The sequence below is a fragment of the Trichogramma pretiosum genome, unplaced genomic scaffold (assembly GCF_000599845.2).
Source record: "Trichogramma pretiosum strain Unisexual culture from Peru unplaced genomic scaffold, Tpre_2.0 scaffold82, whole genome shotgun sequence".
Lineage (NCBI taxonomy): Eukaryota > Metazoa > Arthropoda > Insecta > Hymenoptera > Trichogrammatidae > Trichogramma > Trichogramma pretiosum.
This window is the reverse complement of record NW_019640889.1, coordinates 182,587-205,395: the sequence shown is the minus strand read 5'-3', so window position 1 is coordinate 205,395 and position 22,809 is coordinate 182,587. Positions and strand designations below refer to the sequence as shown.

The following is a 22,809-nucleotide window of genomic DNA, read 5'->3' as shown; positions in this document are numbered from 1 at the left end:
TTCATCGAAACTTGCATAGTCAGTCGATTTTAATTGAATTATTATCACATGAATAAAACATTCCATAAATAATATTATACGTTATTATGAACTATACAAAGCTAAAATATAATAAAGGGATTTGACTAATTTTTTATTTAATAAATCGACACTTACAAAAACAAAAAAGTATTAAAATTTGATTGCAACAATTATTATTAATGATTGTATAATAATTTTGAGAAATGCGCATGTTTGAAACATGAAACTATAATAGGCATTATTAAAGTAATTTAATTAATTCGAATGAAGTTAAAATTTTCTCAAAGGTTCGAGGCAATGTAAAGAACAAAATAAAAATTATTTGCATAACTTTTTAAGTTGAAAAAAGAGATTTTGTAAGTTCTATCAAAGCCTATTAAAAATCAAAATGTATCGGTCAATAAAAGTATGAGTTTGATTTTGTCAAACAATTTTCGATTTTCGCGGGTGCGAGTGCGCAGCATTAAAACCTGATTTCTGCTAGTATCCATAACCTAACACATGTTTAAAGTCGACTTCAAATACAAGGAAGCTACACACCATCTGTGAGGGATAGCTAAGCAGGACCGCATGTTCAACTTTGCACGTTGTTGAACGATAATTTTATAAAAGTTTTTCTTTTAATCTATCAAAATGTCAGATTTAGAGCAAGGAGTCGAAGAGCTTCAAATTGAAACAACTAGTAAAAAGAAGCTTACCAATAAAGAAAAGAAAAAGTTGAAAAAGAAGGAAGATTACGAAAAAGCACTCGAAGCTCTAACCAAAAAAGGTGGCGATGGACAAAGTGAACTTGATTCGAATTTCACTATTTCACAAAGTTCAACGCAAAATCGTGGTGGACAGCAGCTAGAGCATGCTGTTGATATAAAAGTAGAGAGTTTCACAATCTCTGCAAAAGGCAAGGATCTATTTACTAATGCAAATCTCCTTATTGCTCAAGGAAGACGATATGGTCTTGTTGGACCTAATGGGTAAGTTGAATTATATGTTCTTAGCAAGAGTGTGAAAAAAAATTAATACAATATTTACTTTTATTTATAAAACAGGCATGGCAAAACAACATTGCTTCGTCATATTGCTGAACATAAATTCAAAATTCCACCAACCATAGATGTTTTGTTGTGTGAACAAGAGGTTGTTGCTGATGATACACCAGCTGTACAAGTAGTATTGAAAGCTGATGTAAAGTGTAATAAGTTGAAAGATGAATGTAAAGAGTTAGAAGAAAAAGTTGAAAAAGGAGATACAACAGTTCAAGATAGGTTGCAAGAGGTATATGAAGAATTGAAAGCTATGGGAGCTGATTCAGCAGAACCAAGAGCTAGAAGAATCCTTGCTGGTTTAGGATTCAGTAAAGAGATGCAAGACAGAGCAACTAAAAATTTTTCTGGTGGCTGGAGAATGCGTGTTTCTTTAGCTAGAGCTCTTTTCCTCGAGCCAACTCTGTTGTTACTTGATGAACCTACTAATCACTTGGATTTAAATGCTGTAATTTGGTTAGACAATTATTTGCAGGGTTGGAAGAAAACTTTATTAGTTGTATCTCACGACCAAAGTTTCTTAGATAATGTTTGTACAGATATTATTCACTTAGATCAGCAGAAATTGTTCTATTATAAAGGCAATTACAGTATGTTCAAAAAAATGCATGTGCAAAAAGTGAAAGAACAGGCAAAAGCATATGAACAACAAGAAAAAGCTATCAAAAATGCAAAGGCTCATGGTCAAAGTAAGAAACAAGCAGAGAAAAAACAAAAAGAAGCACTCACTAGAAAGCAAGAAAAAAATAAGTCTAAGTTACAAAAAACAGAAGAAAGTACAGGGCCCACAGAACTTTTACAAAAACCAAGAGAATATATTGTCAAGTTTAGTTTCCCAGATCCTCCACCACTACAACCTCCAATTCTTGGTCTTCATGGTAAGTTTGTATTTCTTATTTATTTCTCACCACCTTATTTTGGAGCTAATACAATTTATTTTTTTTAGATGTTACATTTGCTTATCCTGGTCATAAACCTTTGTTCGTTGACGTTAACTTTGGTATTGATCTGAGTTCTCGTATTGCTATTGTTGGACCTAATGGAGTTGGCAAAACTACATTTTTGAAATTATTAGTTGGTGAATTGACACCAACTTCTGGAGAGTTAATCAGAAATCATAGACTGGTAAGCTAATTTAAAATAAAACTTTAAAAAACAGCAATAATTTTTCAATTCTAATAATTTTTATTTATCAATCATATAGAGAATAGGAAGATTCGACCAGCACTCTGGTGAACATTTGACAGCTGAAGAGAGTCCCACAGATTACTTAATTCGTCTCTTTGATCTCCAATATGAGAAAGCTAGAAAGCAGTTGGGAACTTTTGGCCTGAGTTCTCATGCACACACCATCAAAATGAAAGATCTTTCTGGAGGTCAAAAGGCGCGCGTAGCTCTGGCCGAGTTGTGCCTCAATGCTCCCGACGTTTTGATTCTCGACGAGCCTACAAATAACTTGGACATTGAATCCATCGATGCCTTAGCCGATGCCATTACTAGGTATCAAGGTGGTGTAGTTATAGTTTCTCACGACGAGCGACTTATCCGCGAGACTGAATGTCAGTTGTACGTTATGGAAGACCAAGGAATCTATGAAAATGATGGTGATTTCGACGACTACAGGAAAGAACTGCTGGATAGTTTGGGTGAAATTATCAATAATCCAAGTATAGCTGCCAATGCTGCCGTTCAGCAGTAATGCAGCAATGAATTCCATCTATTTTTTCATTAAAATAATAGCCAATTCACCTTTTTCAAAAGAAAGTGATTATATTTATGAAAAAAAAAATGAATTGTTTTTGTACTATAAATTAGTCGATAATGTTTACAGATATTTTTAGAAGTTATTTTAAAATTATTGTGACGAAAACCTCAAAAAAAGTGAATAAAAAAATAGCTTTCACCTTTTAATTCTTTGATTAATTTGATTTTATAAATCAATACGCATTGCAATCAATATCCTCGAGAATTATATAAAAATCGTCGTGTGCATGGTCGCGTGAAAAAGAAAAATCCCAAAAGCTTCTTGTCAAAGCGACCTTCCCTCATATTTATCGCGCAAAGCTCGGGGAAAAGCTGCAGCTTAGAGCCGCGCATCTTCGAGCCCCTTCAAACTCCGCACGCAGACCCCTAAATCATTTCTAATTTTGCCGAGAGTAAGCCGTTTCACCTCGAATAAAAAAGAATCAAGCAAGCGGTGAACTTGACTCTCGGTTGCATTCGGGCGTGTTGTTGTACACGATAAGAGAATAAAATTCACGTGCGACGTGTCATCGATATTAAAATGCCAAAAAGAGAAAAACATACCGATTGCATAGCGTAAGCAGGTTTTCGCTTGCTCGAGTCGTTCGCGCGCGCAAGCTTTCCACACTCGCGGGGCGCAGCTTTGGTGCGGATGCACGCGTGCAAAAGAAAGAGACGGAGCAAGAGAGTCGAGTGATCGAGTCCTCGAGAGAGAGAGAGAGAAGAGACTATGATACAAAGTAGCCCTGGAGTGCGAAAAAGATAGCAAGTGCGCGCGGGCGAGAGAGAGAGAGGATTGTCTGTCTGCCGCGGCACTGTCCATATTCTCTGTTATTCGCAGTTGTCTCTCTCACTCTCTCTTCCGACTTTATATGTGTGTATTGTATTTTACACACGATGCGAAGAGTGTGTGGTAATAACTGGTAAGAGAGAGAAAGAGAGAGACAGGAGAAAGAGATAGAAGACGCATATATACATGTCTGCGGGGAACTGTGCGGCTATATAACACTGTAGTTATGCGTATACAAAATTTTTGCTCCGTATAGAGCAGCATTGCCAGTCTCGCTCGGGAGCAATCGTGTGCGACGACACCCAGAATCGGATACGTGCGCTGCCTGCCACTGTTAGCTGCTGCTGCAATTTCTTTTTGCACGACGTCGCGGCTTTCATAATTACGACGCGCCTACACACATTATATGTAGACGGGAGGAAGCTGGTGGCCACACACAGCACGCGATAATCCCGCGAGTACACGTGCCCAATTATATAGTATCGCGTAATATTATCGCCGCTGCCACTGTGCAGGCCACTAACACACACGATCGATCCGCGAGTGCATTATAATAATATAATAACCGATGGCAGAACGGTGATGCGCGAATTATTATCGTGTCGCGTTCGCGGATCGTACAAGAGGACGGCGCCTCGTCTTGTGGTCTATCGATAAAATAAATAATTAATTGAAAGTATCGTCAGTGCAGTACGAGAAAAATATTTAATAATAAACAAGGCTACATGTAAACCTCGTCGTCCCCGTCGTCGTCTTCGTCGTCGCTCGGCCTCTTGTGTGTGCAGTGCAGTCATGTCGTCGAATAATCTGGAGAAAAAGATCATGAGCCTGCAAGAGAAGCTACGCGAGCAAAAGGAAAGGCCGCAGCAACTGCAGTCGGAAAACGTTTGCAGCAATATTCAGCAGCTACCGCAGCAGATTCAGCAACGACAACAACCCAACCCCTTGGTCATGAGTCCCGCCCGCCCAAGGCCCAAACAATGTACGATGATCTTACGATGCACTCGGCTATAATGTGTAGCTCTCGACGCGGCCGGACGATCGTTTTATAATTTTTGCATGATAAATGATGTTATTGCTTGATATTATAGATATGTGTATACATACATGCCATGATCAGGTGCATTGCGATTATTGGCTTGGCACAACAGGTTATGTTGATGTCTTCGGTTAGTCGATGCACCGAGAAACAACTTTTTCTTATGAACTGCGTTTTTAATTCAAAAAACATTGTTAACTATTGACAATTGAACACTTTATTTTAAAAAAATATATATTTATAATATTTTCACAATGATGGATTTGAAACATATGAACTAACTACATCGAGATGAACAACAAATGAGTTGTTCGAACATTCCGATCGTTAACGCTTTTTTATTCAACTGATTCGAACGTTTGCGAAGCGCGTTCTTTTTTTTCAAATATCGAAGAAATCTAATATTCGATTTTTGTTTTAGTGGGCGATATCGGAACTCCCACAAAATCGAGGAGGCAACTGGACTTGCCACTATCAGGGTCGTTTTTGCCATCAGAGTACAAAAAGAACGTAAACGAAGCTGAATCAAAAATGTCAGATATCATGAAAATGAGCGGTATACTCACCATTAATGGTCAAAAATATCACACGAAAATGGATGATTTGGAACATTTGGGAGAATTGGGTAATGGCACTTGTGGTCATGTGGTGAAAATGAGACATAAGCCCAGCGGAGTTGTTATAGCTGTAAAACAGATGAGGAGGTCTGGCAATGTTGAGGAAAACAAAAGGATAATCATGGATTTAGATGTAGTGCTTAAATCACATGACTGTCCATACATTGTTCAATGTTTTGGTTGTTTTATAACTGATTCAGATGTGTGGATCTGCATGGAACTTATGGTGACGTGTCTGGATAAATTATTAAAAAGGTGTAGACAGGCTATCCCTGAAGACTTTTTAGGAAAAGTTACAGTAGCTGTGAGTAGAATAATAATTCAATTTATAATTTTCTTAAAGATAATTTTAATCATCATTATCATTATCATGTTTTATAGACGGTGAAAGCCTTATCGTACCTGAAAGAAAAACATGGAGTTATTCATAGAGATGTAAAACCCAGCAATATTTTGCTGGATGAATGTGGAGGTGTAAAACTATGTGATTTTGGTATATCTGGTCGATTAGTTGATAGTAAAGCAAAAACAAGGAGTGCTGGTTGTGCAGCATATATGGCAGTGAGTTTTTTTTTATATGACGTCATTACCGTTATCGATATATGCAAGTTATTTATTAGATTTAAATCTAAAAATAATATACCTGGAAATCGTATACTTTTCAGCCTGAACGGATAGATCCTCCAGATCCTACCAAACCTGATTATGACATCAGAGCGGATGTTTGGAGTCTAGGTATTACATTAGTAGAATTAGCCACTGGAGTATTTCCTTACAGAGATTGCAAGACTGATTTTGAGGTTTGTAATTATTTTACTGTCAAATAATTAGAAATAGAAACAAAAATTTCAATTGAAATTATTGAAACAGGTTCTGAGCAGGGTTGTTCAAGATGATCCTCCAACTTTGCCTTGCAATCCTCCTATGTTTTCACCAGAATTTCATAATTTTGTCAGTTGTTGTCTTACTAAAAATTATAAGCAACGACCAAAGTATAATAAATTATTGGAACATCCATTTATTAAAAAATATGAAGCCCAAGAAAGTATGCTTCCATCAATTTCACCTGGATGTCATTGGTTCTTTCAAACCATGCGAAAACTTGAACCAAAGTAAGTTTACCAGATATCTATTATTTAACTTTAAATTTGACATTTTCTTGAAATTTGTTTTAAAGTAGATTCATCCACTATTTACTTTCTATATCAAATTAAAATTATGATATTTGAGTATTTACAATTTATAGAAATTTCTTCCTATTGAGTGTATTTTAAATTTTTGTTGGGTTATTTTAATATTGTTTATATATTGTTAATTGCACTATATTTTAATCAAATAATTGAATACCATAAAACACATAGCATGGTGTCTAACTAATATAATAGTATGTAACATTTAATTCACATTAGCTAAAAAAACTTATCAAATATAATTTCTAACTTGAAGTAAATAAAATTTCTTTTTACTGATTGCCTTGATTGTATATAAAAAGTAAATAAATGTTTGTATGTTTTTCATGGTACTCAATAACTATAATTTTTAGAATTTAATTTTTAATCATTGAAAGATAATTTTTTTTAATTTTATCACCAGATTTTTTTTGACTATTAGAAATGAAGTATTTTTTAAAAATTTTTTTTCTTGGCAAACTTTTTGTCCAAACAGTTTTAAAAAGCTGTATTGAAGTAAAGGTAAATGTAATGATTTTTTTTCTTATTCAATTTTTTGTTTGGTAAAACCGATATGTTTTTTTTTGTTTTTGTATCTCTAGTGCTAGGTACGTCTACAATTAATAATCAGCTCCAATTAAAAGTTTGCGTGCGTGTTACCAATTGTGTTGCAGCGTTGAGTTCGATGAGGGAGACAGTGCATCGTAGTAACCATTATGCATCCGTTTCCATTCAATCCACTCACTTTCCCTGATGTACATTTCCCACTTTTCCCACTTTTATCCTTATATAAATGATCACTGCCTGCAATATTGTCATCACTCACCACTTAAATTCTGAAGAACAGCTCCTGAAACAATATTCTTAAAAAAAAAAACTAAACGAACGAGCGAGCGACGCAGAATTGTGTATAATACACACATCGACAAAAAACAATATATGAAACGCATTTCTCATGTGAGAAAGTACACCTACGATAGATAAGCAAAAAAAAAACAGACAAAACAAAAACAAACTGTTCCAATTTTCATTTCGAGTTGTTTGGTTTGTGCACGTGCCTGTAACACATCCCACCCTCGACCCCCCCTTCATGGTAAGCATTATTTATTTTATTTATTTGAAACAAAAAAAAAAACTTTTTTATTTTTCTCTACACTCATACTTATTTTTTTCTTTGGTTTGTCATAATATTATGACTTACTCTCTAATAAATTATTTCGTTTAAGCATCATGTTCTTTATTTTGTGCTTACCTCATTTTTGTCTGCAGACGTTATACTTCTGTAATTTATATGCAAGCAAGCCTATAAAACGTATATATCATGAACGAAGGTGTTGCGCGACACGAGCGCAAGGTGTTTTATCGTGAGAATTCGCTTGAATGTTGGATTACACTCTCTAAACATACACATCCTGGCACAAGAGCACATTTATCCATGGGCTTGTTTATGTAAACGCGATACAGCCTATGTCTGACACGCACAAATGCTTCAATACAAGCTCTCCCGTCTATTTGCATTATGGGATACATAATAAACATCCTTTATGTGTTGCATGATAAAACGAGTTTAACATTCCTTAATCGACTAACAACCATATACAAGTCCCATTGCAATCAGCGATGGGACTTTTTTCTGCTTTTCAGTGGGTGCGACAATGTAACGTGTCAACAGTTGAAATTAATCGTTACTCAGGGCTCCTCCTTCATGTGATTGAAAAAATTATCAACTTTCAAATAGAGCCCTGAGCATCGATGAATTATCCCGTGCACTTATTTGACAAATATTCATGTTATCATAATGGCTCAGTTTCAGAGGACCTTCTGAACAAGCTCAGCGGCAGTATCAACCAGATCAGCAATTACAGCAACAGAAGCAGTTTCAACCAGGCAACGGTCACGTCTCGTTGAAGCAATCGACCTTGTTGAAGCAACAGTTACGACAACAAGTGCAACAGCAGAGCACAGCTCCAAAAGAGCCAAATACGTCGAGCGCCACGCCGCGAAGCACATTGATGCAACAGCCAGAAATCAACAGCGGCTACATTCCGTACAGTCCTTACGCGCTGCGCCGACGAGACATGATCACGCGACCTTATTCGCCGGCCTCGGGTCAAGTGTTGAGCAACCTTCAACGCTCCTACTCGCCAGCGTCGTGTCGCTTGCAAGCTTCGGAAGACTCCTGCGACGCGACGACGACGGCGTCGAGACCTTACTCGCCTTATTCCGGCGTAACGAGCTTGACCGACGCCGAGGCTCGACCTTACTCGCCTTACTACAGTAGCAGCATCACCAGCAGTGGCTGTCGAAGAGAAAGCAGCAGAGACAGGTGGATGCAGCATCAGCACACGGGTCCGCGTTCGCTCAGCCCCTTCGCCCGAGATTACTCGCCTTGGAGGCGAGAGAACGTCGATCCCCCGGTTATACAGCTGCCAGCCGCGAGCGAGAGATACCACGTAACGCCAGTGCATCAACCGAGAATTTCTCAGCAGACACAGCATCACTATCAACAACAGCAGCAGCAGCAACCCAGGATACATCCCGCCGTGGCTCACGTCATGCAAGTCAACAGGAACGACGCTTATGCTAGTCCGATAATGAGCAGGAAAAGGTACTATTAAAATATCAAAGAAATGAAATAGTCACTGACAAGGAGATCACATAAGATGCGATACGGGTCACCGAATTTTCTGAACATTTTTTAAAATCTACTGACGCATAATGTTCAGGACATTTGGTGACCAACAACTCATGTAGCCTCCCTGTAAGTTAACTTCATTTATACTTTATTTAAATACCTCTGAAGCGTTGCAATGTGAACAGATATTCAAAATCATTGACTGATCATTCTTCTCGCAGTTAGCACACCCATACACTCTATGTACTCATGTAAATGTAATCACATATATTTTGATAATAGGTACACCTCAGAACCGCTTTGTCATCAGCAGCAGCAACACGACCAACAGATGCAGCGTAACACGCCCAGTCCTCAGCTTTTGCTTTCGAGATTTGCTCATCAAATGAAGCAAGAACCGCCACCGACACCGAGTATGATGTCTCAACAGGCACACCTGGCCAGCAAGGAGTCAGCTAAAAAGCGCTTTGCTGGTTACATGCGCCTGAGGATTGGCAGCGATCGCGAGGCTTCCCCAGAACCACCTCCTAGGTTCAATCGCGTCGATTCGCCACTGCTTCTGAGGAGAAACGTCAGCGAGCAGGCCTCTCCTTTCTTCCCTCGAAGGTAAAGAATCGTTTTGCAACTCTATGATTATTTTATTCTTATCAATACCAAGAATTTAAATTGACGTCTTATGAACTGCTGTTTCATCTACAGATACGTTTCGCCTTCGCCACCAGTGCCACCTCCTCGTCGCTTGTCTGAAAGCAGCTCTGTACCTGGAAGTCCTCAGCATTTGTATACACGACTCTTGCATTACACCCCCGAACCTCAGCGGAGATCTCAGCAATCGCCTCCATAGCATAGCGTTTTTGGCGGGAAATTCTCGCCACTGCCATATCTACGCTCGCGATTTCTTCAACGCAAACTTAATCCTCAAACGGGTCGAAGCTAATTTATATAAAACACCGATTTTCTAAATTCAAATTAATGTAAATGGTCAATGAGATGTTTGAGAGATTTATGCTTACGCATAGAGCATTTGCTACTCTTCTCTAAAAGTACTATTCACGACAAAGCTTGCACGTGATGGTACGTAAGTGTCACTAGTATGAATCACTATTCATAAACGTTTTTAAACCTTTTCATAATTGTGTGATCGTGTTTAATTGTGAATTCAATCGCGGAGTTGTATACACAAACAAACTCAATGGTAATCGTGTATAGGCTTTCGTAATTAATGTTCTTTAACCGTTTTTATACTGTGCTTGTTATAAAAAAAAAACAAAAAACAAAACAAAACAAAATGTGTATAACGACAAATGATATTTCTATTATTGTACACATACATAAAAAAAAATTGATGGATTGTAAATGGCGCGTTCTAAAAATGTTTTTCTAAAGATTAGAAAAACAACTAAAATGAGTTTTTTCAAGTCCTTTGAAAGTGTAAACTGTTCCTATTATAAATGAATAAATAATTCCTATTATTTGCGCATCCCAATAAAATTTTATGTATAGAATTGATATTTGCCGTTTTTACACAAAATTTAGCATTCTAAATTGTGATTGTTTTGCTCAAAATATCACACTTGGTTGCAATTTTAAAATTTATTAATGCTAATCTTACCAATATAAATATTGTTGATGTTTATTAGTTGTTTAGCTATGCAAAATACGATAATTTTTTACTCGCAATCAATTGCCACGCCTTTTTGATCCTCATTTTAATATGATATATCAATGTTTGTTAGAAAAGTATTGATTTTAATGTAAATTCTTTATGCGATGAATTTTAGCCAAACGCTTGGAATGAAATCCTAATGTTGTTTTAGAAAAAATAAATAAATATATTTGCTTCAAAGCATGGGCTTTCGATATTAATTATATAAAACTCAATATTATTGATTGAAAATATTGTAAGATGAAAAACTCTTCGATTATATGAATTTTAAAGACATCTTTATATGTGTATATCGATGCATATTTGTACACAAAAATACTTTAACATATATAGATGCATCAGTTGCAATTTATAAAGATGCATGTTACATGCATAATTCAAATAAAACTTGAGATTTTTATGAATACTTGCAAGAATTAAAAGAAAAATGTATTTGAAATAACTTGGCAAAGTTCTAAAATGACCTTTAAATTACTTGAACAGTAAACAAGTTACTTAGATGGATTACTTTAACCAAACTGTAAGTATCCAAAAAGTAAATGAATTTTCATAAAACGTATTTCAGCGTTTGATAAACTTTGACTCTAAATAACAGATATTTAGCTTGTATATTGACCTATCTATTTTCGCACATGAGATGCGTTTCATCTGAAGCTAGTTAATAAGTTTTTATTGTGCAATGAAAAATTATGAAAATGTATAAATTCATGAGTAATACCATTAAAGTACCATAGACTGTCAAATATACAATAATTATAATAATGTAATCGAGGGAAAAGTGCTACTATGTGAGCATACGATGATTATTCCCAGGTGAGTGATGTTTTACAATACTCTCACTTTAAGTGACAAGCAAAAGTAAATTTTGTTTCTGTTGATATGTGTACCTTGAAGCGATATTAAATATTAAGGTAACAGTAAAAGAAGACACGCTAAAACAAACTTTTGAAAAGCTAGACAAACGTTGTAATTATCAATTTGATTGACGTAATAATTAATAATTTAATTGTGTAATCACTCCCTATAAACCTTCTATGACGCAACCCTCGTCAAGTTTCGACGAGAAAGAATTCGTTGCAATGTAAATAAACTTATATTTATACGAATCTGAAATATATTTCCCGAGTAAATCATTTTACTACCCTTCAAACAATTCCTAACTTTTATTATTCTTATCCGTTATTACGAAGACATTAATAAACTAATCAAAGAATATTGTTTGCTCAAATGCATCAATTTCTTAGCATCAGTATCTATTCATATTTTAATGTCGTTTCTCGTTTAATTTCGTTACCAGAGCTAACAAATTTCCGAGTTCGGTTATCGAGGGTTGCAAAAATAAAAAAATTCAAACTTACCGGATACGGCCTGAGCGTGTATGATACTGTCGAACATGCTATTGTTGCGAAAATCATTCGCCTTGCAAAGAAGACGCGGAAACTACGCCCTTCCACTCGCCTATACTTGGTTTATATCGGAAGATATAGCGATCGCAACTCGATCATTCCAGTTTTAGAATACAAAAATTGCAGGAGAAGCATCGTTGAAATTCAACTTCAGGGGGTGCATTTTCAGCAAGCCGGAAGGAGCCGTCGGGGTTGTATGAGTAATCTATCCAAAGTACCAGCGCGCCGCTGCTATAACGTGCACCACACTTATAGTGTAGCAACGCGTCGGGACCCATCAGTCTACCTTCAAAAAACACGTCTCGCATCTTCAACTCGCGTACAAGGTAAGAGGAACATCTTCGTTCATATTTTCACAATTAACATCAATTTATTATTAATAAATTACCTCATCATCTTTATTTAATCACGTTGGAATTCTTAAAATCGGAAAAACCTTTGTATTCGAGTTCGGTGAGTAGTGGCCTTATAACGTTACTGTGAAGTATAAACTTAACCTATAAGCCACTGGATGCTTAAAAAAGATACGCTTCATTTTACAATTTTTAGCTAATAAACTACCTTATTGGGATAAAAAATGTTGTTATGTACTTGAAAAATATAAATTTAACGATTATGCATACCGATTACGTCAAAAGATCGACGCATAACAGTCGATATATCGCTACCAATGTGGCTTGTTTCGAGTCCTGTACGAGTGTCACGAGAGAAAATCAATACGTTATTTTCTTACTGTTTTCCGTACTTATTCTTTGTTAATAAACAACCCGACGATAACGATCGAGTTATGGATCAATTATTTAAACATTTCTAATCGGTTCGCAGCAAAATGTTCATTAACGAACGTATTGTCATCCGAGATATTGTCATAGGATAGTTGGGCTAGGTACAACTCGTGTAAACTCGGAATTACAAGCTGCGTGCCGTACTCGTTGCAACGCATTACGAGAAATGCGAGAGATTATTTGTCGAGGCATTGAGTGTTTCTTCGTTCATCGTAACGATCGTTAATTTTTTGCTATTAGCTTTGAAAATTGCACCATTAAACGATTTTTCGCCTCCCTATAAACACAAGCATCGCCGTGTCATCTTGCGGCCTCGGACATTGATAGCTTATATCTAACATAGAACGGGGGCATCTGTCAAATTCACAAGCATTTATTTACTTATGTTGAAACTTTTTTTTTGTTCCGAAGAACTTGTATGGGTTACCGAGTTCCCAGTATTGTATTGTAATATTACTATATGTCATATTGCTCTGCTCTTTCTTTCTCTCTCTTGCTCGCACACTTGTCATTACGCAATAATGTAATCTACCGTATATTTGTGTATATATATTTAGGAGTCGTTTAATGCGTGTTATATGTCTATATGTAACGTCAGGCGGTGCTATTTGCGATGTTGTATTTTGTACGCTAATTCTCGTGGTGCTGCGTCTATGTGTGCTATGCGATCAGCTGCGTACTACTGGCGTGCGCCGCTATAATGAACAGGCCAATTGCACATCAGACCCAAACGTTCATCAATGATCCCACATATAGGATAACCATGCCAGTATAGGTGAATGATTAGTTATTTCAATAAATATTACAATTACTTTATAATATTCAATAATGACAATTGTTTTATTAAGAATCATTGGAATAACCAATCATCCATTATTGTGATGAAAGTTATCCTATGGGTGTGCGTGTGTCCCCCTTGCTTTGATGCAACCACTGTTGGTCTTCTTTATTGTCGTTGCGTGTGTATGAGTTTTGGTTTTGCATTATCTATATAGATGAGATTGGCAATGCGAACGATCGCGATTATCCCTCTATTTTTATCCAACTTGATCGTTCTTTTCGCAGTCGTTCCTCGTGCAAGTCGTGCCGGTGAACGAGTCACGATAACCTCAGAAACGCCGCTACGTAACTTTCATTTTGCATTTTTCTCGTCAACTCGCAAAGTTAGCTGTTCAGCGTGTCGTTGAGACAGTTTCGCGAATCTGTGATGCCAAAATAGTGCCTCGACTTTGACATTACGTATGCAGAGCGTCGATATCATATCGGGCAAAAATCACTGCACACAATGGCAATCGCTTTTCGCGTTCGTTGACGGAGAAATCGTTATGACGAGGGACTCGATTCTTATCGAGATCTGCAATGTAGACGCAACTCGGCACAGATTGAAAATCTGTTCGTTATACCGATCATCGGAGAGGGTTCAAATTTGCTTGTTATCAAGGCCCCCCGCACAGAATAGCCTACGACTCAATCGGCTCATCGTCCATGGCTGTCATAGTCGATAGAGCAGGAGCATATTACAATGGGAAATGAGCATGTTTGGAGTGGCGCCATGTGCGGCATTACGATGCTGCCCCGGACTCAAAGCAGAGAAAGGAAGAAAGAGAGAGAGAGAGAAGAGAATAACAGAGAGAGAGATGGAAACACATGCGCGCACTGGTCTCCGCGCAATCAAAATGGCGTTCTTCGCTTTCACGTACATGTGCACATGGACACATGGGATCCCACACATACACACTCTGTCTTCCTGTTAAACTGTACGCTGCAACTTTTACTTCCGTAATTATTGTGATTTTTGACAGTTGCAACAAATTGTTCACGGTGGATGCTGTTCGATCGGTAAGTTTTTTACATCCACGAATGAGTCGTCAGCTGGTCGGGAAGACCGATAATACCGCTAGTTTATCGGGTTGAATTGACGCGGGGCTACGTAAAGTTGCCGCTAACCGAAGTGAGGGCCTCGCCGCTCGTGGAGTCTCCACTCGCGTCTCTCACGTGTGTCAATGTATTGAAAATACACTCGTACCACGAGTCGTATACCTATATAGAGGTTGTAGTAGCAGCGGCAAATCGGAAGCTCATCCGGGTTTTGTGATTGTATTCGCCCGTGCATATTCTCGCAAGCATCGCCGAAGTGGGCCGGCGAGTGTCGCGATAGCGCCCCTGCACATTTCCAAGGTAATTTTTGCTTTTTTCAACTAAAATTTACCGATTGAACGCGCTCAGCACTCGGGTGGAATCGGAGAGATTGGTGGCTCTCTCTTTCTCGCTCGTAACGGGGAGTATGTACGTTGTTGTACCTTATAATATCTTGGGGGATGCGATTCCTTTGCTCCTACAAGAAGACGTTTCTCTCGTCGGTCGCGTACTCGTTGCATTATAATTGTTGACTCCAAGTTGTAGTGTTATGCATTAATTAGTGACGATCAAAGTTACTCGCCAATAAGTTAATTGTTTGAGATAGGTAAGGTGTGCTGCTATACTGGCCATTACTGTTGTTGCTCATAGTCGCATAAGGCACAGTTATATCAGAATACAAACTCTAACGTCGGTCACTTTTAATTTATGAATTAAGGAAAAATTGATGTAATGTTCGCGATAGACGGTAATTTTCATACAATTTTATTATTTTATAATTAATTTTTCATAATCAAACAGCAGTTCAATTAGATGTATAATCAGTTTTATATACTCTAAAAGTTCATGACAGCAGGTATACAGAAAGCTGTGTCATTTTTATTATTTCAATATATTCTTCATAATTACTTGATAACTCAGAGTTTATATTGTGAGTAGGTGTAAAATATTTATTTTTGCTTTCATTGAATATAAAAGAATTGTACCAACGATGGTATTAACTTTAAAAACTATTCATATAATGAGTCCAATTTACTGGTTAGGTTTCTTTGTACCACAAACATCCAACATATATAATGGTAAAAATACTAGCCAAATTCAAAATTGATGTTCAATTGAATTTATTAGATTTTTAAGTCCAGCTTCTCTTTTTAATTTATAAAAAAATAATTTCATACTTTATTAATATAAATTATTTATTTAATATTTTTTCAACTATCTCATGAATTTTTTTATCTTTATATTTTTACAGATCAATGACGATACTTTAGTAAATGTAGCTCAATAGTTTCGTTTAATCATGTCTGAGTCTAAACGCAAAGATAGTGTCAGCAAAGTGTCTCAAAAACAAAATGCTGAAGATGATTTGAATCTTGCACAGATTTTAGAAGGTATGACTAATGAATTCAATAAGTCTGGGCCCAAAAAGCCTGCAGAATCACCGACTAGAAGATCCAGTCGAATTGAACCTGGTGCTCGAAAGCAAGAGAAATCACCTTCTAAATCACCTTCCAAATCGTTGGAAGAGAATAATAAAACAAACAGATTTAATAAATCTTTGAATCAAACTGAAGAAACTAAAGTAATCAAAGAAAATATTCCTGAAAAGAAGGTAGAAAAGAATAAAAGTGAAGAAATGGGTACAAAATCAGACACAGCTGTTAAAAAAGATAGTCCTAAAAAAGATGGGAATGCTCATCGCATTGTACTTACTTTTAGAACTATTGATGAAAATACTGATCATGGTAAAAAAACTAAAATCTCTAGTACTTCAAATTTGTCACTTGTGCCAGATGAACTAAATAATTGTGATCAAATTGGTGGAGTGTCAGTAAAAATTGAAAATTCTGATGAGCATAGTAGTGATGATAATAAATCTGAAGTCAATCGTGAACAAGATGATAAAAATAAAGTGGAAAATGGTGGTAAAAGTGATAGTGAAGCAGTTAAAAGTTCTCCCGAAAGCAAAGCAGAGAATCGAGCTTTGAATGCAGTGATTGATGAATCTTCAAAAGAGTCTGAATCAATGACGCCTCCACCTGTAAAGCGAAGAATGAAACGTCAGAGAGATTCCAGGTAAATCATAAATAATATTCAGCTTTCAAAAATTTTTTTTTGCAGTCTCTAATTATTCTCATTGTTTTCAGTATCGAACCAGAATTGAAAAGATCAGCTAGAAGATCAAATTCTTCTAAATCTGTCTTGGAAAGTGCTATGGCTATGAAAGAAAAATTCAATCTTAGTGAGGATACAGTAAAGCGCAAGTACAGTAAACCAGGGCGGCCCAAAAAAATTGTTGCTGAAAATTTAGATAAAAAGAACAACATGCCTCCACTAACCCCCATAGAAACATCAAAAATTTCTGTTAAAAAAGGTACTCCCCCTAAAGACATACCTAAATCTGTGGAACCAAAAAAAGATTTGCCTAAGAATTCTCCAAAGGATAACGTTTCTAAAGTATTGACAAAAAAGGCAATTGGGCTAAAATTAGTCAAAAGACCCAGTTCTGAATTAACAGAGAATAACAAAGAACCAAGCAAAATTGCTTCTAAAGATAGCAGTCCCAAATCAACAATAATAAAATCTTTCTCTTTTGGAGAACTTGTTAAAGGTAAATCACCACCAGAAAAAAAAGATAATATTCCTAAGTTAAAACCCATTGAAACCATTAAAGCAATTCCAATGGAAATTTCTGAACAATTGCCTGAAGTTAAAAATGATAAAATAACAAATAAAGTGGAGAAAACAACAGCAAAAGTAATTCCAGAAGCAAAAGAATCTCTGTTAAAATCAGCCTACGACAAAAAAGATGAAATTCCTAAATTGAAACCATTGGCTCCCAAAATAAGTCTAGATAAGAAAAATTCTCTTCCAAAGCTGTGTCCTTTGAATACTGTAAGAACCATCATACCTGTAAGTAATTTCATGCACTGTAAAAGTGATTCCCAGAAATTGAACAAATATGAAGGAATGCCCAAGCTGACACCCATTGTTAAAACTCAAGATAGTGGTAAAAAGTTTGCTTTTACAACAAGTGAGAAAACAGTTCATGCTGTTTCTTTATTAAAAAATTTCAATGGATCATTCTCAAGACCAACCATCATCAGAAGTAAAAATGGTCAGATCCGTATAAGACCATCAGCGAGTGCCAAAAAAATGGTTTATACCAATATTTTAGATGGTAAGATTTGAAAAAGTTGATAATATCAAAGTGTTTTAAGTATTAAATGTTAAAATTACTTTACTCTTAATCTTTAGAAAACGCAAAACAAGCTGTTGAAACCAATAAAGTTGAGCAAGATGACGAAGGAAGTACAATACCTATAAAAAAACCACGAAGAAGTCTGATACTTACCCCGGCTATTGCTGAAAGTTTTGCATCAACAACTGACTCAACATCAGTTACAAAAACTAAAATGTTGAAATCGGTTAGTACTTGATTATCAATTACAATTAAATATTCATATCGATGTTATTTTATAATTAAATATTTTAAATGTATTCTTCAGAAGCTGGATTTGAAATGTTTGTGCGAAGTTCGTTCGCAATTATTTGTGACAATTACCACGGCAGATACACCATTGCACTGTACTGCCTTGGATTCTATTGATAACCGAATTGTTGGTTGTGGTAACGAAGTGGATCGCGAAGATGTAGCCATGCGAAGACCAAGTGCTAAAATACCATACATAATACTTTGCCGCACGCATAAAGAAAGACTCATCAGACACAACTGCTGTCCAACATGTGGTCAATTTTGCTCTCAAGGTAAATTTGTCCACTGTCCGTATGGACATCAGTATCATCGACATTGCGAATTGATACTCGACAATAAATCGCACTGTCCTCACTGTGAAAACGACGATCGCTGCGTCGATGTAATCATCACTATGGGATCTAAATTACAAAACCTAACAAATTCTTGTAAACTGAAAGATGGAAGAGCAAAGATGATAATTCCAGGCAAAGCTGATAACACGAAACTTGCAGAAATGCCTGTAAAGAAGAAATCGATCGAACCACTCATTGATCCTAAGCTTATCCAGATTCCGGAATCAGAAGTCAGCGAAAAGACTGAGCGTTTTACGCATTTGTGTTTATTGAATGCCGTGAAGGAAAATGATCTGCAGAAATTGGTCAATGTATTGGCCAATGGCTTCAACCCCAATCATGTGTTCAGAGATCAAGGTCATCGTACTGCATTGCACATGGCCGCTGAGAGCGGTTCTTTGAGCTCTGTCCATGTTCTTGTGCAAGCTGGCGCTCAAGTTGATGTGTTTGACAGAAATCAATCAACTCCCTTAATGCTAGCTGCCGTTTCAGGCAATGCTGATGTAGTTCGGTACTTAATAAGGACCGGCAGCGATTCAACTCTGAGAGGCGAAGATGGCATGACTGCTTTGCATATGGCGGCAAAATCTGGTCACTTGGAAGTTTGTAAAGTAATTCATAGCGAATGTAAAGTGCCCAGATCCCTTGTTGGTTCGTATTTTTTTAATTCACTTGCTCTTTGCAATCATGAAAGATTTCTAATAATCCTAAATTTTAATATTTCCAGATTCTGTTGATGACGGAGGTTGGACTGGCTTAATCTGGGCATGCGAGTTTCGACATACAGAAGTAGCTCGCTTTTTACTAGAGTGCAAATGTGATCCTTTGATCCGTGATAATGAACAAAACATTGCTCTTCATTGGAGTGCGTACAGCGGTTGTTCTGAAATTACAGAGTTATTACTCGATTTGGGAAGCGATGTCAATGCGGTCAATGTTCACGGTGACACTCCACTGTAAGTACATACTTTCTTTATTTCCATTGAAATTTTATTTCAACAAATTTGACATGTGATTGTTTTAACTGTAGCCACATTGCGGCACGTCAAGATAGATACGCTGTCAGTGTACTTCTTTTATCAAGAGGAGCCAAAGTGAACGAGGTCAATAACAACAAAGAAACAGCGATTGATTGTTGTACCGTTGATGGTGACACTTTGAGAGCCCTGCGATTGAATTTTAGAGTCAATCAACGAGCCGAACAATTGATGGAAAAAACTGTTAAGATTTTAACAAAGTAAGTAGTAAATTTTTCAGCAAAATATAGTTACATTAGATAGAGTGGTAATTTAAAATAATTTTTTTTGTTCTTCAGTGATATTACTAGAGGAAAAGAACGTAACCCTATTCAGTGCGTCAACGGTATTGATTATGAAGATATACCCACGGACTTTGTATATGTTACTGAAAACTGTTTCACCAGCTCTGTTAACGTTGACAGAACAATAACATCTCTTCAATCGTGTCGCTGTGAAAATAATTGTAGCTCGGAAACATGTCTCTGCGGAACTATAAGTTTACGCTGTTGGTATGACGAACAAGGAAAGCTTATACCCGAGTTCAACTTTGCTGGTAAGAGAAAATTTCTAGTAAAATATGAAATTTTAAAATTAGAATTATTAAAATTATTTTTTTTCTTTCATTTAAAGATCCTCCTATGCTGTTTGAATGTAATCAGGCGTGTGATTGCAACAGAATTCTTTGTCATAACCGTGTTGTGCAACACGGAACATCCCAACGATTCCAATTATTTAGAACAGAAGAAGGAAAAGGATGGGGTTTACGAACACTTAAACCCATTGCCAAAGGAACATATGTTTGCGAGTATGTCGGAGAAATAATTCCAGACTCGGAAGCTGATAGCAGAGAAGATGATTCTTATCTATTTGATTTAGAAAATCGGGTAAGTACAATTTACTTTACATTAAGTATAAAAAAGTTAAAATGATCATTTTGTAAAATATGAAAATTTTATTTTTTTTCTCACAAAGGATGGAGAGACTTACTGCATAGATGCTCGACGGTATGGAAACATTGCCCGTTTTATTAATCACTCTTGCTCCCCAAATTTACTATCAGTACGAGTTTTCATCGAACATCAGGATCTGCGTTTCCCACGAATAGCACTCTTCGCAAGTAGAGACATAGAAGCTGATGAAGAATTAGGGTAAGTTTTAAATAACATTGTATACGTTTTTCTTTTTGCTTTATTATTGAAAAAATTAGCTGTTTTAATTTTTTTTTTTTTTTTTTTATATCATTAGATTTTATTTTTCAAGAAAGATTTTATTTGTGAAGAAAGAATTTATTTTTCTATCACGTGATGATAACAATAATGAATAGGGCTAGTATAAGATTTAAGAAGTAGTTGTGAGTTGGAAAGTTGATCCAGGGAACAGCAATCTGCTTTTAGTTATATAATATAATTATTTTGTTATTTAAATTACAGATTCGACTACGGGGAGAAATTCTGGATCATAAAATGTAAATCTTTTACTTGCACTTGTGGTTCAGATAATTGTCGATACTCCGATAAAACGATACAGTCGACTTTAGATAATTACCGTCAAAGAGTTCAACGTCAAGGAACAGTTCAAAAGCCAAACTCTTCTGAACCAAGCTTGTGAATCACTCCCCTAGCTTCAAATGGTAGCTTTTAATTTAATAGTTTGACAATTAAGTTTTAAAATTTTCACGGCGTGAATTTTTTTAAAATTGTGAATTGACATATTGTTATAGGTTGATTCTAAACTTAGTTACTACAATCGTTCTTTAGAAAGATGTTTTTATGGTACCATTCAACTTAATTGCCATGAAATTATACTGAATGAATCATGTTCAGTAGATATTAAAGTTCTATTTATTAATAATTTAATTATAAATATTTTACTTGTTGTAAAATTTAGCTAATATTTATTCTTATTATGAGGTAAACAGATTGTGTTCTATGCAGGTATTGCCTCGTCACATTGTTTTTATGCACTAATTTCATATAAATCATTAGCTTTTTATATGTCACAAAAACATCAATTGTATTATATTCACAAAGACTTGATCAAATTTGTAATTATTAAAATTTTAAGGAGGTATTTCAGATTTCTGATGAATATTCAATTAAATTAAGATGCTGCTTTAATTGTTGATTCGTCATTTTTGAAATAATACTGTAAATTATGAGTAATTAAGTAAAAGTGCTGTAAAAATTTGCATCGTGTATATTATATTAAACTTATAATAGAAAAATTCAACCGGTACTGTAATACGCTATTATACTCACTTAAATGTTCAATTAGGTTTGGATAAATAATTTGGAACGTGTTTTGAATCTCACATCATTCGGATGTATTTATAAAATGAGTTGACGCATTCAATCACTATGAAATTATGTTTAATTCCTGAGCAATAATTCGAATGAAAATTGCACAATACTATATCTGTACTAGAAATGAAGATTTCCATCGTCAATGACAATTATGGTATTTCTTAAATCCGAAAATCTATATTAAAAATTTTTTATAATTGATGTACATATGCGTTTTTGGATTGAATATAAATTTAAAGAGAAGCGTAGATGAAATGAGCTTTTTCATTTATGTCAAATTTACCTGTAAATCTTTAGCTAATAATTAATTTTGTACAAATTACTTGCATACTAGTAAGTAAGAGATAAAATTTGTTTTTAAGTTACAATCAATAAATTCTGTTTTTTTTTCTTCAACCTCTCTTGGACACAACTTCAAGCCCTTCCCCGAAACCTAAAAATTATTCCAATACTTTTTTTCGACAATATAATTGTAAACATTTTCAAAAAAAAATCCGTAAAAAATGCGAGATCTGGTTCACGCAATTCTGGAATCAACGATTGGCGAGATTTTCGGTAAGGACATTACTTGCAGGGAACGCGTACACAGATGTGATCGGTATCAACCCGGTGTATTGACTGAAATCGGAAGAACCAACATACGCGTAAGTATATCGATTTTAGCCATAGGCATGACAACTAAACTGACATTTGTAGCGTTGAGACGTGTTTACGTGGGGCTTAATTTTCTTTCAAATATCGTTTGCTCTATTGGCATATCGAGTTTGTCAAACGTAATAAAAATATTTTGATACACGATATATTCGTTTTTTTTTTTTTTTTTAACGATTTTGTTGAACACGACTTCACAAGATCATTAAAAGTGTTTTTACTGTGATCAAATTTCTG

General features: G+C 35.8%; 3 protein-coding genes across 7 annotated transcripts; all 3 read left to right on the top strand.

Annotated features, from left to right (window-relative positions):
* The first annotated feature begins 549 nt into the window (after positions 1 to 549).
* LOC106650015 (ATP-binding cassette sub-family F member 1) lies at positions 550 to 2,972 on the top strand. The gene is made up of 4 exons (XM_014367782.2): positions 550 to 992; positions 1,068 to 1,939; positions 2,008 to 2,186; positions 2,266 to 2,972. The coding sequence occupies exons 1-4, from the start codon at positions 655 to 657 to the stop codon at positions 2,758 to 2,760; spliced, it is 1,884 nt and encodes a 627-aa protein (XP_014223268.1). The 5' UTR covers positions 550 to 654; the 3' UTR covers positions 2,761 to 2,972.
* Positions 2,973 to 3,635: 663 nt separating this feature from the next.
* LOC106650145 (dual specificity mitogen-activated protein kinase kinase hemipterous-like) lies at positions 3,636 to 10,922 on the top strand. The gene is made up of 8 exons (XM_014368005.2): positions 3,636 to 4,576; positions 5,055 to 5,554; positions 5,632 to 5,811; positions 5,916 to 6,050; positions 6,121 to 6,362; positions 8,227 to 9,027; positions 9,337 to 9,660; positions 9,754 to 10,922. The coding sequence occupies exons 1-8, from the start codon at positions 4,387 to 4,389 to the stop codon at positions 9,896 to 9,898; spliced, it is 2,517 nt and encodes an 838-aa protein (XP_014223491.1). The 5' UTR covers positions 3,636 to 4,386; the 3' UTR covers positions 9,899 to 10,922.
* Positions 10,923 to 12,319: 1,397 nt separating this feature from the next.
* LOC106650143 (histone-lysine N-methyltransferase EHMT2) lies at positions 12,320 to 22,297 on the top strand. 5 transcript variants are annotated; one of them, XM_023457645.1, is made up of 12 exons: positions 12,320 to 12,452; positions 16,021 to 16,844; positions 16,916 to 17,949; positions 18,027 to 18,196; positions 18,278 to 19,250; positions 19,327 to 19,555; positions 19,630 to 19,836; positions 19,915 to 20,171; positions 20,249 to 20,502; positions 20,591 to 20,766; positions 20,864 to 20,969; positions 21,049 to 21,138. In XM_023457645.1, exons 2-11 carry the CDS (start codon positions 16,069 to 16,071, stop codon positions 20,940 to 20,942), a joined length of 4,155 nt encoding a protein of 1,384 aa, XP_023313413.1. In that variant the 5' UTR covers positions 12,320 to 12,452; positions 16,021 to 16,068; the 3' UTR covers positions 20,943 to 20,969; positions 21,049 to 21,138. The 5 variants fall into 5 exon arrangements, with proteins under 5 accessions (XP_023313413.1, XP_014223484.1, XP_014223487.1 ...); XM_014367998.2 differs by lacking the exon at positions 20,864 to 20,969 and having other exon boundaries at positions 12,323 to 12,452; positions 21,049 to 22,297; XM_014368001.2 differs by lacking the exons at positions 12,320 to 12,452; positions 20,864 to 20,969 and adding an exon at positions 14,648 to 14,750 and having other exon boundaries at positions 21,049 to 22,297.
* Positions 22,298 to 22,809: the final 512 nt, after the last annotated feature.